This window comes from Oratosquilla oratoria, chromosome 16 (assembly GCF_046742065.1).
Source record: "Oratosquilla oratoria isolate Oo_2021 chromosome 16, ASM4674206v1, whole genome shotgun sequence".
In the NCBI taxonomy this organism is placed as follows: domain Eukaryota; kingdom Metazoa; phylum Arthropoda; class Malacostraca; order Stomatopoda; family Squillidae; genus Oratosquilla; species Oratosquilla oratoria.
In genome coordinates, this window is record NC_134792.1 from 47945085 (window position 1) to 47963039 (window position 17955).

Genomic DNA, 17955 nt, shown 5'->3' on the forward strand with positions numbered 1-17955 from the left:
ATAAAGGCCCAAAAAACATCCTTACCTTTTCCCAAAGCTTTCTCACATATCTGCTTTACCAAAAAATTCTGATCCACACAACCCCTACCTGTCCTAAACCCACATTGTTCCTCACCAATTACTCTTTCTATTCCTCTCCTAATCCTCTCAATCAAAACCCACCTATAAGCCCTCCCAACTACACTCAACAAACTGATCCCTCTGAAACTACTACACTCACACTTGTCCCCCTTTACTTTGTAAAATAGAACTATAGAGGCACTCCTCTATACAGGCACTCCTCATACGAAAATCGACTAAAACAGATGAATCTGTTTTCCCTAAAAAAGTGTAGACTCAGAGGTGACTTGATACAGGTCTTTAAGATTCTAAAGGGAATTGACAACATCAAAAGTGACAAAATTTTCACATTGAATGAGAATCAGACAAGAAACAATGGTCTCAAACTATCCGGAAATAGATTCAATTTGGAAGTAGGTAGAAACAACTTTGCCAACCGTGTAGTTAATGAATGGAATAAACTTCCTGCACAGGTAGTGCAATGTAGTTCAGTTCGAAGCTTTAAGACTCATTTAGATAAACATCTAAGCAAGATGCTGTAATGATTATGATTTATTTTATATTATTTGTTTTTGCTTTGTTATCATTTGTCGTTTGATTTTCATTTATTATTAGTTATGTGTCAATTTATTACTATTTACTGTTTACCTGTTTGTTTGTTATTCAACTATACCTATTCATTTATTTATGTATTTTGTTTGTTGCATACATTATCATATATATATATATATTTTTTTATTATTTTTCTATTAATATGATTTTTTTCCGCATCCGACCTAGTTATGGACCAAAAGGTCTCCTGTCGGCATGCTCTGCCTTTGTAATCCTTTGTAGTCCTCCAGCACTCTACCCTCTTTTTAACAAACATTAAACAACCTCACCAGCCAGTCCACCATCACTGTACCTCCCTTTTTTAGACACTCCATGACACCCATCTATTCCAGGTGCCTTACCTTCTCTCATCATTTTAACCCCTTCCATACGGTGCCGCACACGTAGGCGTCATGGGGAGCGAGTGTATTCGCGAGGCTGCCATATCGGCGTCTTGATTATATTTATTGTAGTCGCCCCTCCATAATGACATTCTTTCTAATTCTTTTGTAATCGCATTTTCTATGGTTATCAAAATTCACGGGTGAAGAGAGAACGATCGATATAAGCGGTGACTATATTTTATGATGCGAGTATTATTACGACACGTCGTACGGCTGGCATTGGCTGCTGCCACCGAGATCTAAGTCCATGACGCCTACGTGTGCGGCACCGTATGGAAGGGGTTAATAACTGCTTTCACCTCATCTTTCCTTGTTTTGCTTCCATTCTCCTCATTCATCACTGTCATTTTCTTAGTGCTTCCCACTGCAACTACCTTTCCCTTCCTGTCCTCCATCACATTTTGCAACTCCCTAAAATATTCTGCCCTTCTTCCTCTCACTGCCATCTCTTCCATTATCATCTCTCCATCTGCATCTTTTACCTTTGCTTCTCTACTTGATTTGCCTCCCCTTCTTCTTTTAATTTCCTTCCAAGTCATCTTTTTATTACTTTCAAAGTTTTCTGTTATACTCTTACCCATTTCATATCTGCTCTCCTTTTTGCCTCCTTTATCTTATTCTTACATTCATGTATGTATGTATGTATCTTATGCTTTACTTCTCTTCTCTTTTCTTTGTACCTCTCATATGATTCTCATGTTGTATTTTGCAACCAATCAGTAAATGCTTGTTTCTTCTCTTCTCCAACCTTCTTTGCTTCATCATCCCACCACTCACTATCCTTCCCTCTATTTCCTCCCATCCTCCTTGTTCCACACACCATCTTTGCACACTATATGACTCTCTCCTTGAAACCTCCCCATTCCTCCTCTACTCCTAGTCCTACTCTATCCATCACTCCCTCCCACTCTTCTCTCAGCTTCTTGTACACCTCCTTTTCTTTCTCATTTAAGCAGTTTACTCTAAGCACCTCCCTACCTTCTGTCCTTTTCCTCTTTCTCCATCTATCCTCCACTCTCAACTTACCTTCCACCAAAAAATGATGTTTTATTTTATATATACGTAATTGCTGGCTGTTAGTTCCTCTTTTTAAGTTTTCAAATTTCAAGCTCTTGTCATATTGCTTCATCTGTTTAAACTACTTTATTAAGTATTTTGTATATATTTCCATGTATTAAGTATTTTGTTATTGATGTTTTCAGCTTCATCATGTAAGAATAAGAGAGAAAATTATTCTATTTAGAACTCTGTTATTATTCTTTTCAGTTACATCATGTAAAAATGAGGGGGGAAAGGTGGATGAATACTTCACAAGATTTTTGCAGAATTTGCTTCATATCTTTGCAACAGAACGAAACCTCTTAGAGGACAGGGGACCATTTATTATTAGGTAAAAGATAAAATGTCTTTATATTATTGAGGTATAGTTTGAAATTATGTCAAGCCATTAAGAATGCCTTTATTTTTATGTTACATCATTTTGCCCATTGAGTATCCAGGCTGTATTTCTAGGCAGTTGTGTGTTATGCTGAGTGCTGAAGACATTTATAGAACCTTAGCTGAGCTTTTGTTGAAGGAAGAAAATTTAACATTTGCATCACTGATGGTCCAGACTTTGTCTTCCATTCTTCTTACATCCAAGGAACTCTTTACCCTAAGATTGAAATTGAAGGACCTATCAAGTCCAGTGAGTATAGATCAAGTTTTCAAAATATTCATAACAAATGTTGTATTTTTTTGTTGTTAGATTTTAACAGGATAAGATTGATGGATTGTATGAACATTTTACAAATAGAGATGTATTATAAAGTATAAATAAAAGATTTGTAAGTAAAACAAATAAACAGTGTGGGTCTCTTGATTGTCAAATATTAGTTGCAATGTGTTGGTCAATCTTCACCCACAACTTGGTCCTTATATTTTCAGGAAAGTTGTAAGTTATTTGTTGTGTTGTACAAGTCATGGAGCCACAACCCAGTTGCCATGTTGACTCTGTGTTTGCTGACCCAGAACTACAGTCATGCAGCCACACTTGTTCATGCATTGTATCCTTTACATTTTACATGATTGATTTTATGGATTATAGGCATATTACTCTTTGCATATTATCATTAATTCTGTGTACATAATCCTTTACAAAAAGGGATTCATTTAAGCTTAATGATGGCTTAGTAAAAGTGAGGAGGTGAAGTCATAGAGGTGGCAGATCTTCTTCTTCTTCTTCTTCTTCTTCTTCTTCTTCTTCTTCTTCTTCTTCTTCTTCTTCTTCTTCTTCTTCTTCTTCTTCTTCTTCTTCTTCTTCTTCTTCTTCTTCTTCTTCTTCTTCTTCTTCTTCTTCTTCTTCTTCTTCTTCTTCTTCTTCTTCTTCTTCTTCTTCTTCTTCTTCTTCTTCTTCTTCTTCTTCTTCTTCTTCTTCTTCTTCTTCTTCTTCTTCTTCTTCTTCTTCTTCTTCTTCTTCTTCTTCTTCTTCTTCTTCTTCTTCTTCTTCTTCTTCTTCTTCTTCTTCTTCTTCTTCTTCTTCTTCTTCTTCTTCTTCTTCTTCTTCTTCTTCTTCTACATACATACATACATATACCAAGGCTTTTTCCCCCTTACAAGGGAGGTAGCCAAAAAGGAAAAGGCATGAAATCATTCCCACCCATTCCATCCCTGAATACACTCCACACCCCTCCACCCTCCCTCTCATCTTAGCACCTCCTTCTTCTTCTTCTTAAAAAAAAAAAAAAAGGCACCATTGAACCTATTATGCAGGTACCTGTTGTTGGTCCCATGTCTTTGTGCCATTGGGCAATACGGTATCATGAGTTGAAAAATGGTCCATTCCTGTGATGTGTGTTTATATGCAGCTTGGGACACTATCTGGGAAATAATTTTGTTTCTATTGCATAGTGAGCATTTAATAAGTGCATTTTCCTTAGTCCAATTCAGTGGCAATATTGAAGTTACCACAGACTTCTTAGTGGAAGTTGACAAGTTAGTACAGCTGATTGAATCTCCAATATTTACATGTAAGTTATGTATAGAAAATAAGACTTTATATGAATTACTCAAGTACTTAACAGTCACATAATTGGCTCCAGTTCCTTAGCTTAGAATAATTCTATACCTTTCAGACTTACGACTCCAGTTGCTAGATCCAGTTACATACTCAGCATTAGTTGAAACCTTGTATGGTTTACTGATGCTTCTACCTCAGAGTGATGCATTTACTCTTCTTAGATGTCGTCTCAACTGTGTACCACCAGCACACTTATTAAAGTAAGTTTATTTGCAGTTATTTTGTAAGGAAGAGAGTGCAAAAGGTTGAAGTGAATGGAGCGTTGTTATAAATGGATGAAGAAATGATGCAGCCCAAATGGATGTTCATATCTTCTCCTTAAATTGTCCACATGGATGAAATGGGGAGGGGGGTTATCACCACCATATAATGAAACAGTCAGGGTAGACCAACTCTGACTGCCAGGCCCAACTATGGAGGTGCTTTGTCTTACTGCATTGCCTGTGACCCAGGCAGTGTGGTGAGGAACAATCATGACCATTCATCTACAAGATGCTAAGGTGGGAGGGGGGACAGATAGGTTTTGAATGGATGTGGGATGGGTATATGTTATGGCTTGGCTATCTCATACATATATTATAGGTCGAACCTCCCAAACTCAGTACCCTCGGGACCAGCACCGAGCTGAGTAATAGAATTTTCCGACTTTTAAGAAAATAGGTGTTTCTTGAAGCTTGGGAGCCATAATAGGGCTACAGAGGTACTGTAGATACACAAAATAACAGTGGACTCTACACCACAGTACTGTCACAACAAACCACTACCGGTATACCTAAACTGGTGGTAGGAAATGATCATGGCAGAAAATACGAAGCCGTGTTTTGGGTGTTCTGCCGGGTAATCATGGCTGAGATTTAGGTGTTACTGGGTCTTAGATTGCAGAGTTTGGGAGCTTCAACCTGTGTATTTACCTAGTTGTATTTACCTAGTTGTATTTTACGGGAAGGGGAGCTATGCTCGTGGGGTCCCGTCTTCATATCTCATTTTATCTAAACTATTTTTAAATTCATGTATTGTTTTTGCACACACCACTTTCTCATCTAACTTGTTCCAACTGTCTATTGCTCTGTGAGGAAAGCTGTTCTTTTTAAAATCTCTTCTATAGCTGTCTTTTTTTATTTTCTTTCCGTGTCCTCTTGTATTTCTGTCATCCCATTTTATCAGATTCTCTCTATCAGTAATTTCTATGCCTTTCATGATTCTGTAAATAGCTATCAAATCTCCTCTCTCTCTTCTTTGCTCTAGTGTCTGTAGTTTAAGTTTTTGTAGTCTCTCTTCATATGATAGTTTTGAGAGTGTTGGTGCCAGTTTTGTAATTGCTCTTTGTATTCTTTCAAGTTTTTTTATACATTTTTTTGTACTTGGTGACCATATCGTTGCTGCATATTCCAATCTTGGTCTTATCAGGGTGATTAGGATTTTCCTCACCATTTCTTCATCCAGGTATGTAAATGCCACTTTGATTGTTCTTATTAAATTATAAGTTTCTCCAAAAATCTTATTTATATGTTTCTCAGGTGACATATTATTCATAACAATGACTCCCAGGTCCTTCTCCTTTTCTACTTTTTTTATTCCTTCTTCTCCCAAATTATATGATCCTGCTATTCTGTTTTTGCTTTTTCCAAATTCCATTATACTACACTTTTTTGTATTGAACTCCATCTCCCACTTCCTACTCCATTCTTGTACTTTATTTAGATCCCTCTGTAGTGATTCACAATCTTCTTCAGTTTTCACTCTTTTCAGTAGTTTTGCATCATCTGCAAAGAAGCTCATATAGCTTTCAATTCCTTCATCCATATCATTAATATATATAGCAAACATTATTGGGGCCAGAACTGTTCCCTGCGGGACACCGCTTATTACTTCATTCCATTTTGAGTGCTGATCTCTTATCACTACTCTCATTTTTCTTTCTTGCAAAAAGTCTTCCATCCAATTTAGCAATTTACCTTGTATTCCTCCTTCATATTCTAATTTCTTAAGCAACTTCTTATGTGGTACTTTGTCAAAAGCTTTTTTTAGGTCTAGAAATGCACAATCAGCCCATCCATCTCTTTCTTGTATTATATCTATTAGCCTTGAATAGAAACATATTAAATTGGTGACGCATGACCGTCCTTGTCTGAATCCAAATTGCCTTGGATTTAGTACGTTGTTTTTTTCCAAGTATTTTACCCATCTACTTTTGATAATTCTTTCACAAATTTTTGCTATTGTACTTGTTAGAGAGACTGGTCTATAATTGGTAGGTTCTTCTTTATTTCCTCCTTTATATATAGGTACTATATTTGCTTTTTTCCAATCTTCTGGAACTTTTCCTTCTTTTAAGGAACTGCTTATTATGCTATGTATTTTGTCTGCCAGTTCATTCCTGCATTCTTTCAGAATCCAGTTTGCTATTTCATCTGGCCCATGCGATTTTCTGACATCAAAATTACCCAAGTGTGTCAATATTTCATTCTTTGTTACTTCTATTTCTTCCATAGGGGGGACTTTTTCTTTCCACTCAATCTCTTCAGGTTGTATATTTTCCCTTGTAAACACTGATTTAAAATGTTTGTTCATAATTTCTGCCATTTCCATTTCCTCAGTGTATTCAACTCCTCCTTGTCTCAATTTCTCCAAGTCTTGTTTGTTTTTCAGTTTATTGTTTACAAATCTGTAGAATAGTTTTGGTTGATCTTTACACTTTTCTATAACATCTTTTTCATATTTTCTTTTTTTCTCTCTGCACTTTTGTACATATTCATTTCTATAACCAGTATATATTTTCCATTTTTCAGGTCTTCTGTCTTTTTTCCATCTGGTCCAGGCTTTGTCTCTTTTGTCTTTTAACTCCCTACAACTTTTGTTGTACCAGCATTTTACATATTCTTTTTCTTGTTTTTGTCTTGGGACATACTTTTCCACTCCTTTTTTGTAAATTTTTGTCAAAATATTCCATTTCTCTTCCACTGATGTTTCTTCTTTGTATATTTCTTCCCAGTTTTCTTGTTGGAAGAATTCTCTTATTTTATCAAAGTTTGTTTTTTCATACATCATTCTTCCTTTTCTATATTGTTCATTTCTTTTCATATATTTTTCTTCATTAAGTTCCAGTTCAATCAATATGTGGTCACTTTTACCTATTGGTGTTTTATATTCAATCTTGTCCACTATTCTAGGTTCAGATGTAATTATTAAGTCTAGCCTCGATGGTTCTTCTTCATTTCTATACCTAGTGTTCTCTTGTATCCATTGTGTCATTGAATGGTCAGTAATCATCTCAAGTAGAGCATTTCCCCATGAGTCATCACCACTCTTTACTGTCATTTCTTCCCAGCAGATTTCTTTGCAATTAAAGTCGCCCATCATAACTATTTTTCCTCCGTCTTCCATTATTTTAGTTAATGCTATCTTTGTGTCCTCTAACATACTTTTATATTCACTCTCCTCCCATGAGGCTGTTTTCGGAGGCACATAATTGATCACAAATTTTCTGCTCTTCTTATCTCTGTCTTCCACTTCTATCATAATCATCTCTACTGTATTCTTTCCATATATGACACCTTTCACGTTTATATCCTTCTTAGTCAGGAACATAACTCCACCCCCTTGCTTTTTCTCTCTGTTTCTAATCCAATAATTGTATGCATCATGTCCTACACTGTTGGGTGGTAGTGGGCCTTTTAATTTTGTTTCTACAATTCCCATTATGTCCGGTTCTTTTTCTTTCAAATAATCATTCAGTTCATTCAATCCTGTTATTAATCCATCTATATTTGTGTAAGACACTCTTAGTTTTCTGCCACTTCCATTGTGTTCTCTGTTTCCCTTATGTTTTTCTTTTGTATGTCGAACTTCCTTAGTTTCATGTTCACTACTCTCCAATAGAATCTCTCTTTCTCTGACTCCGTTCTGTTCTCGTTTTTTGTCTTAGCTTCCAGTCTTTTCTGCTTTTCTTCCTCTCTTTCCTCTTTATTCATTTCTCTTTTTATCCATATCTTTTTGTGTTGTTCACTTGTTGCTAGTTTCCCTGTTTTGGATAAGATATTCTCTGCCGTTGTTTGTGACTTGAATTTAATCTTAATTGGTCTGGTCTTGTCTGTGCTATACTTTCCGAGTCTAAATTTCTCTTCGATTTGTTTCATAATTCCTGGTTCATCTTCCTGAACTGATTCTAGTAATTGGCTTACTTTTTCATTTTCCTCTTTGATTCTTGTGGTTCTATCTGTGTTGTGTTTCTCTTCCATTCCTAATATAATTATACATTTCTTCTTGTCTGCTAAATCCCTTACTATATTCTCCTTTTGTCTCATCACTTTAATAACTGAGTCTTCAGTATGTTCTTTCAATTGCTGTTTGACTATGTCAGTGAATGAAATCTTATTTCCTTCTTGGGTTTGCTTCCAATTTTTACTTTCTTTAGCTATTGTTTCTCTGTTTTCTTTACTATTCTTCTTCAATTCCTCATTCTCCCCCTTTACCTCTCTTAACTGTCTTTTTAGTTCTTCTATTTCATCAGTTAAGTTTTTATTCGCCTTTTCCAGTTCTTCCAATCTTTCAACCCTTTTTAAAATGGTGTTCATATGACCTAACCTACTCTCCAAGTCCTCGATCACCTTATCAACCTTCTTCTCTAGTCTTGTCAGTCGGGGGGGGTTTGTGTCCCCCCCACTCTCTTTAAATCCCTTGAAAATATTCTCATCACTTTCTGCTATATTGCTCCTATCTATACCTCTAATCTTCACATTCCTATTAGACATGTTATCATCCAACTCGTCTTGGGGTCTTTTGTCTACCCGGCGGCCCGTCAGGGCCATTTCCTCCACCTCCTCATTACCTTCCATTTCCCCAGCAATCCCTCCCCCTCTCCTCTTTTCTTACTTTCCCACTACCTCACGAGCAATTTCCCCCCCCCCCCCTGCAAATACAAAAAGGCACTTCTCTTTGCGTTGGTATCCACAATCTGCACTTTTCTTCAGAGCGTTCTTCAAGCCGTCCGTTCGTTGAAAGTGTGTGTGTGTGTGTGTGTGTGTGTATATATATATATATATATATATATATATATATATATATATATATATACATACATACATACATACATACATACATGCATACATACATACATACATACACCAAGGCTTTTTTTCCCCTTACCAGGGGGGTAGCCAAAAAGGACAAGGCACAAAAACATTCCCACCCATTTCATCCCCGAAAACACTCCACACCCCTCCACCCTCCCTCCCATCTTAGCACCTCCTAGATGACGGGTCATCCCTGCACCCTGTCCACTGCCCTGGGTCAGAAGCAGTGTTGCAGGACACAGCACATCCACAGCAAGGCTGCTTCATATATATATATATATATATATATACACATACATACATATACCTAAGGCTTTTTTTCCCCTTAAAAGGGAGTTAGCCAAAAAAACAAAGGCATAGAAACCACTCCCACCCATTCCATCCCTATCACATTCCACTCCCCTCCAACTCTTCCCTCCCTCTTATCTTGGCACCTCCTGGATGACGGGTCATCCCTGCATCTCTCCCACTGCCCTGGGTCAGAAGCAGTGTCACAAGACACAGCACATCACATCAACAGCAAGGCCACTTCATTAAATCAGTGACCCCCCTCTCCATCCCCTCATGCAGGAGAGGAGAAGATGGGGAGAAATCCCTTTGAGCTGCGTCAAATTATTTTTCACACATACTCCCTCAACCCCCATCCCCCACCCATTCCACCTCATGCATCACACATCATCCATATACAACAATTCTCCATTCACCCCTAACTTCTGTCCTCTTCTGTCCTTCCTCAACTGACATTCCCCTTTTTCCCAAAGCCAAAAAGGACAAGGCACAAAAACATTCCCACCCATTTCATCCCCGAAAACACTCCACACCCCTCCACCCTCCCTCCCATCTTAGCACCTCCTAGATGACGGGTCATCCCTGCACCCTGTCCACTGCCCTGGGTCAGAAGCAGTGTCGCAGGACACAGCACATCCACAGCAAGGCTGCTTCATGTATATATATATATATACACATACATACATATACCTAAGGCTTTTTTTCCCCTTGAAAGGGAGGTAGCCAAAAAAACAAAGGCATAGAAACCACTCCCACCCATTCCATCCCTATCACATTCCACTCCCCTCCAACTCTTCCCTCCCTCTTATCTTGGCACCTCCTGGATGACGGGTCATCCCTGCATCTCTCCCACTGCCCTGGGTCAGAAGCAGTGTCACAAGACACAGCACATCACATCAACAGCAAGGCCACTTCAATAAATCAGTGACCCCCCTCTCCATCCCCTCATGCAGGAGAGGAGAAGATGGGGAGAAATCCCTTTGAGCTGCGTCAAATTATTTTTCACACATACTCCCTCAACCCCCATCCCCCACCCATTCCACCTCATGCATCACACATCATCCATATACAACAATTCTCCATTCACCCCTATCTTCTGTCCTCTTCTGTCCTTCCTCAACTGACATTCCCCTTTTTCCCAAAGCCCCTTTTACCCCATCCATCCATCTCATTCTAGGTCGACCCCTCATGTTCACTCCTTCCACCTCTGCCTTCTACACCTCTTTTACTAGTCTTTCTTCACTCATTCTTTCCATGTGTCCAAACCATCCCAATACTCTTTCATGAACCCTATCTCCCAACTCCATTTCCACCCCCATTCTCCTCCTCACCTCCTCATTTCTCCTTTCTATCCAGCCTAGTAACCCCTATCATACTTCTCAGACACCTCATCTCAAACACATTCAAACTCCTCCTCTCTTCCTTTCATATGTTCCATGTTTCTACCCTATACAGTGCTGTTGGCACAATCACTCCTTCATACAATCTCCTCTTAGCATCCATTCCCAAATGTCTATTTCTCATTACACTTTTTAATCCACCAACACAATTACTCGCTTCTCTCACTCTACATTCTACGTCCACCTCCACTCCACCCTTTCCTGACACATTCGCACCCAAGTATCTAAAACTACTGTATTTGATGGCTCATAAGATGCATGGGCTCATAAGACACACCCAATTTTGGCAGACATTGAAATGAATAAAAAGCTAAATGAGCAGATTTAAGCTCTGAATATGAAGTAATGGATTTCACCTGACATTTGAAGACTCTCACATGCATTTAGATCATTATTAGATACCAATACTATGCATTTAAAAACTTTAGTATTTGCTAGTAGCCTATGTACCAATCCTGTTGTGAGATGTAAACATGTACCTGGCATATGGCGTTGGCAGTGACTGTGAGAGACTACAGACATAAAGTTTGTTCATAATATTTTATTTTTTTTATCATCATTCTACACACAATTCTAATGTAGTATATCTATGAAACTCAAGAATTTTGTTTTCATATGCCACAGGCACTTTTTGTGATATTTTTGTTTTAGTTTGAATTGCTAATCCATTCCTTTTCATAAATCTGTAACACCAGCCCTCATTACCAGAAAAATCATCATGATCTTTGGCAGTTGCCCTTACTTTAGCTTCAAAAATTATTTGATTAGTAGTTACTATTGCACTTTGATTCATTTGATTAACAACCCAAGCCTTCATCTCCTCTTCCAATTCCAACCATTTAGCTTTTTTTAGTGTGAAGACCGTGTTTTGATTTCACCACTTTCTGAAGTTCTTCCTCTTGTTTTCGCCAGGCACATATCATTTTCTCATTTGGAGGTGAGCTGAAATGCCTACCAGCAGCTCTGTTGCCTTTTTCCTTGGCAAATTGTATCATTTGTATCTTATAAGCAACTGTGTAGTGGCATAATTTTTTTTGGCTCCATCATGTTGGGGTAATGTAATCTAGTAGTTTTAAACACTATTGCATAACCTATTACATGATTATTATGCATGCAGACCATCACCACAAGCCACCCTACCCCATGACACTCTCCTCATTTATGAAAGAAAGCATTTGTGTCTCACCTCAAGGAGTAACGGCGTCACACTGTAAATAATGCAGTGAAGCTTGACCATGTTACCGGGTTCGACATCGGAGCGTAACCGACAGCGTCTTTGTCTTGGTACATGCAATGTGTGGTTCATGGTCACGTAGGCAAATTCTTCCTAGCTGGTGTCATTCTATGTGAATTACCAGTAATTATGACCTATTATATATTATTACCTTGATAGAAAGAGTTTTGTGGTGTAGTACCAATCATTACTTTGTTCACGTGTGCCAAGATGTCTGGGGTTTGATTTTAGGGCTTCTGTTGCCATAGACTTACCACCAACCACAGCCTCAATGCTCAACCTTGGCCTCATAGGACGCAGGCTCATTTCTTGACACTTTTTTTTTTTAAGGTGTATCTTATGAGCCATCAAATACGGTACTTCCTCAAGTCTCTCTCCCTTTATACTCACTTCTAGTCTGCAGCCACTTTGGCCCCTTGTACATCTCATCACCTTACTTTTGCCCACATTTATCTTCAACTTCCTTCTTTTGCACACCTTCCCAAACTCTGTCAATAACTTCCTCAATCCCTCCTCTGATCCTGCTACAAGTGCAGTGTCATCAGCAAACAACAACTGGCTTATCTCCCAATTTTCTCCATTTTCTTTAACCATCTCTATTCCCTGACCCACTATCCTTGCATTTACCTCTCGCACCACCCCATCCACGTATAGATTGAACAGTCAGGGTGACATAACACATCCCTGATGAAGTCCCACCTTTACCTCAAACCACTCACTCTCTCCATTTCTAATCCTGACACACACACTACTACTCTTGTAAGAACTCTTGACAGCTCCTAAAAGCTTTCCTCTTATCCCATATATCTGCAATACCTCCCAGAGTGCCTTTCTGTCTACCCTGTCATAAGCCTTTTCCAAATCCATAAAAGCCCAAAAAACATCCTCACCTTTTCCTATAGCTTTCTCACATATCTGTTTTACCACAAAAAGCTGATCTACGCAACCCCTACCTGTCCTAAACCCACACTGTTCCTCACCAGCTACTCCCTCTGTTCCTCTCCTAATCTGCTCAATCAAGACCCTCCCATAAGCCTTCCTACTACACTCACGCTTGTCCCCTTTCCCCTTGTAAAGTGGAACTATACAGGCACTCCTCCAGTTCTCAGGCAATCTACCCTCTCTTAAGCAAACATTAAATAACATCAACAGCCAGTCCACCATCACTGTACCTCCTTTTTTCAGACATTCTGTATGGCATCCATCCAACTCAGGTGCCTTACCTGCTCTCATTATCTTAACAACTGCCTTCACTTCATTTCTCCTCAATATTCCTCACTCATCACATCATTTTCTTAGCACTTCATACTGCATCTACCTTTCCCTTCCTATCCTCCTTCACATTTAGCAACTCCCTAAAATACTCTTCCCATCTTCCTCTTACTGCCTTCTCTTCCATTATCATCTCACCATCTGCATCATTTACCTTTTCTTCTCTACTTGATTTGCCTCTCCTTCCTCTCTTAATTCCTTTCCAAAACATCTTTTTATTATTTTCAAAATTTTCTGTCATACTCTTACCCCATTTCACATCTCTCCCCTTTGCCTCCTTTATGTTATGCATTACTTCTCTTCTCATTTCTTTGTACCTCTCATGTGATTCCCCGTCCCATTTTGTAACCAATCTGTGAAAGCTTGCTTCTTCTTTTCTACAACCTTCTTTGCTTCATCATCCCACCACTCACTAACCTTCCTTCTATTTCCTCCTGTCCTTGTTCCACACACCATCTTTGCACACCTTATGACTCCCTCCTTCAACCATCCCCATTCCACCTTCACTCCTAGTTCTACTCTATCCTTCACTCCCTCCCACTCCTCTCTCAGCTTCTTGTACTTCTCCTTTTCTTTCTCACTGAAGCAGTTCACTCTAAGTACCTCCCTACCTTTTGTCCTTTTCCTGTTTTTCCATCTATCCTCCACTCTCAACTTACCTTCCATTAGAAGATGATCTGATATTCCCCCTCTCTCTCCCCTTACAACATGTACATTCTTATCTCTTCCTATTACACTCCTATCTACCACGACAAAGTCCATTAACACTCTATCTACCACCCTTCCTTCCACCACCCTCTCCCATGTGTACTTATGCTTGACTTTCTTCCTAAACACTGTATATGCTATCATCAACTCTCTAGACATTTCTCCACCATCAACTCTCCACTACGATTCTTTCCTGGAACTCCACACTTCCCAACCACTCCATTTATTGGCTCATTTCCTACCCTAGCATTAAGGTCTTCCAATACTACTACAGTGACGTTTCTCCCTAATCCCTCTATGCACTCATTTAAATCTATCCAAAAAGCCTCCCTTTCTTTTACACTCTTCTCACTACCAGGCCCATATGCACTTACAAAAACCCACATCTCCTTTCCCAGTTTCACCTTCAGCCACATTAACCTTGAAGAAACCTTCCACTCTACTACACGCTTACCTATCTCTTCACTTACAAGTATAGCCACCCCTTCTCTCTCTCGTCCTCTCTTCACTCCTGAGAACCTCCTAACTACACTCCCAAACTCACAATCACCCCTCCCTCTCAACTTAGATTCACTCAAAGGCAACACATCCATCTTTCTTCTCACAAACATACTGCCTATCTTTTCCCTTTTACTCTCATCTGTACCACATCCACGCACATTAAAAGTCCCAAACCGTAGGGTACTGGTTGGAAAACTCCTAGACCCTCCTATGCCTTTACTTTTTTTAGGAATGTCCCCTGTGAGGCTACAGGGAGAAGGATGCCTAGTCGTAATCCCTGTCCCATTTTTGTCACCTCTTACGATTCAAGTGGGAAGACTTGGTGGCAGCATGGCAGCATTCTATCGCCCACCACACGGTAGGCAAAAAAAGGAAATGAATATTCAGAGAAATAGTACAGGACAGTAACAAGGGGTTGTGGAACAGCATGATGGAGGGACAGTTGCTGTATAATAAGTGTCATCATTTCCCTGTGAGCAGAGTCCTCCTCTATCACACACAAAATGATGTGTGGCTCTAGTCCATAGGGGCACCCCATATAGGCCCTAAAGTGTCAACTGAATGCTACTTTGCCACAATAACATGCAGCCAATACCCCTGACAGGACATATATATTATATATATGTGTGTGTGTGTGTGTATATATATACATACATATATCAAAGTCTTTTTCCCATTTACATGGAAGGTAGCCAAAAAACAAAAGCATAAAAACCACTGCCACCCATTCCATCCCTATATCACAATCCACTCCCCTCCACCCTCTTATCTTGGCACCGCCTTGGATGACGGGTCATCCCTGCATCTCGCCCACTGCCCCAGGTCAGAAGCAGTGTCACAAGACACAGCACATCCACAGCAAGGCCGTTTCATTAAATCGGTGACCCCCCTCCTCTCTGTCCCCTCATGCAAAAAAGGAGAAGACGGGGAGAAATACCTTCGGGCTGCATGAAATTATTTTTTAACACATACTCCCTCACAACCCATCCCCCACCCATTCCCCCTCATGCATCACAGCATCATCCATATACAACCATTCTCCATTCACCCTTATCTTCTGTCCTCTCCCATCCTTCCTCCACAGACATTCCCCTCTTTCCCAATGCCCCTTTTACCCCATCCATCCATCTCATCCTAGGTCGACCCCTCACATTCACTCCTTCCACTTCTGCCTTCTACACCTCTTTTACTAGTCTTTCTTCATTCATTCTTTCCATGTGTCCAAACCATCCCAATACTCTTTCATCAACCCTATCTCCCAACTCTCTTTCTACCCCTGTTCTTCTCCTCTTCTCCTCCTTTCTCCTTTCTATCCAGCCTTGTAACCCCTATGATACTTCTCAGACATCTCATCTCAAACTCCTCCACTCTTCCTCTCATATGTTCCATGTTTCTACCCCATACAGTGCTGTCAGCTCAATTACTCCTTCATACAATCTCCTCTTAGCATCCATTCCCAAATGTCTATTTCTCATTACATTTTTTAATCTACTAAGGCATTTACTAGCTTCCCTCAATCTACATTCTACCTCCACCTCCACTCCTCCCTTTCCTGCCACATTCGCACTCAAGTATCTAAAACACCTCCTACAGTCTCTCTCCTTTAATACTCACTTCCAGTCTCCTGCCACTTTCTCCCCTTGTACATCTCATCACCTTACTTTTACCCACATTTATATTCAACTGCCTTCTTTCTTACACCTTCCCAAAGTCTAACTTTCTCAATCCCTCCTCTGATCCTGCAACAAGCACAGTGTCATCAGCAAACAACAACTGGCTTATCTCCCAATTTTCTCCATTTTCTTTAACCATCTCCAATCCCTGATCCACTACCCTTACATTTACCTCTCGCACCACCCCATCCATGTATGAATTGAACAGCCAGGGTGACAAAACATCCCTGACGAAATCCCACCTTTACCTCAAACCACTCTCTCCATTTCTAATCCTGACAAATACTCTACTACTCTTGTAAAAACTCTTGACAGCTTCTTAAAGCTTTCCTCCTATCCCATGTATCTGCAGTACCTCCCACAGTTCCTTCCTGTCTTCCCTGTTATAAGCCTTTTCCAAATCCATAGAAGTCTGAAAAATATCCTTACCTTTTCCTATAGCTCTCTCACATATTTGTTTTACCACAAAAAGCTGATCTATGCAACCCCTACCTGTCCTAAACCCACACTGTTCCTCACCAGCTACTCCTTCTGTTTCTCTCCTAATCCGCTCAATCAAGACCCTCCCATAAGCCTTCCCAACTACACTTAACAAGCTAATCCCTCTGAAACTACTACACTCACACTTGTCCCCTTTCCCCTTGTAAAGTGGAACTATACAGGCACTCCTCCAGTCCTCCAGCACTTTACCGTCTCTTAACCCCTACAGCATCAGCAGCATAAGTAGTATGCCACAAATTAAAGAATTTTCCAAAAATAGGCATTATGGTGAGGGTCAAATCTATGGTAATGACCAAGTAGCCCTATCCATTGTCCATAAAAAGGTACCAAATTTTTTTTATTTATTGACAAAATTGGCAGCTCAGGCAGCAATTTTTTGGGGGTAATTTGGGTTATAAAATTGGACTTTAGGACGTGATTTAGGCGACTCTGGTGTACGAAACAAAGTATGAGGAGGTGAAGTTGTACTTTGACAGTTAGGTAGGTGCTATTTAGTATGTATTCAGATGTATAGAACTGGCAATTTCGTACTGTAAATTTTCATAAAAAATGTGTAATACAAAATGTGGCCGGACAATAATGGTGTGATGGATGCTTACTAAAATATTTACCAAAACAATAAGAAACACCACAATCACCTATCCTCCATGAAATGATAAAAAAAAAGATATAGTGAAAAATCAATTTACCACATAACAAAGTGATAAATATTTCCCAAAAAATCCACAAAAACTATTTTAAACATGTTTCCCATAAGTGTCAGACTATTATGGGTGACTGTACATTGATTTGAAACATCATAAATGTAAAATTCTTTCACTCTCTTAAATTCTAACGAAGCTTCCCTGAAAAATACAACCTCGTTCAACCCGCTTGAGGAGTGAAAGAAAGTCTATGGATGTTTTACCAAACTTTCGCATGCATATCTCGAAAAAATCGACCCAGTTTCTCCACTTCTAGGCTAAGGTCAGTCAAAATAAGCAAGATTTGTTGGTTTTAGATCATTTTGAGTTGATTAAAAAAAAAAAAAAATTATTTTGGCTCCAATGCTGTACAGGTTAAACAAACATTAAATAACCTCACCAGCCAGTCCAACATCACTGTTCCTCCTTTTCTCAGACATTCTGCATGAGAACCATCCAACCCAGGTGCCTTACATGAACAAAAAACACAAAATTGGCAAAACTTTATCA

At 39.3% G+C, this 17955-nt stretch overlaps 1 protein-coding gene across 2 annotated transcripts in view; it reads left to right on the forward strand.

The window, feature by feature from the left end:
• Nucleotides 1-17955, forward strand: part of LOC143033972 (protein VAC14 homolog) — a 70008-nt gene that overhangs the window by 31244 nt on the left and 20809 nt on the right. The window contains exons 10-15 of one of the 2 annotated variants that reach the window (XR_012967212.1): nt 2322-2445; nt 2568-2742; nt 2982-3100; nt 3984-4063; nt 4169-4313; nt 17603-17728. Coding sequence is in view for 1 of the 2 variants with exons in the window: in XM_076199728.1 (XP_076055843.1) it covers nt 2322-2445; nt 2568-2742; nt 2982-3100; nt 3984-4063; nt 4169-4313 (643 nt within the window). In the remaining variant the exon portion in view is untranslated. The remainder of the gene's footprint in view (nt 1-2321; nt 2446-2567; nt 2743-2981; nt 3101-3983; nt 4064-4168; nt 4314-17602; nt 17729-17955) is intronic. The other variant, XM_076199728.1, reaches the window with a different exon arrangement.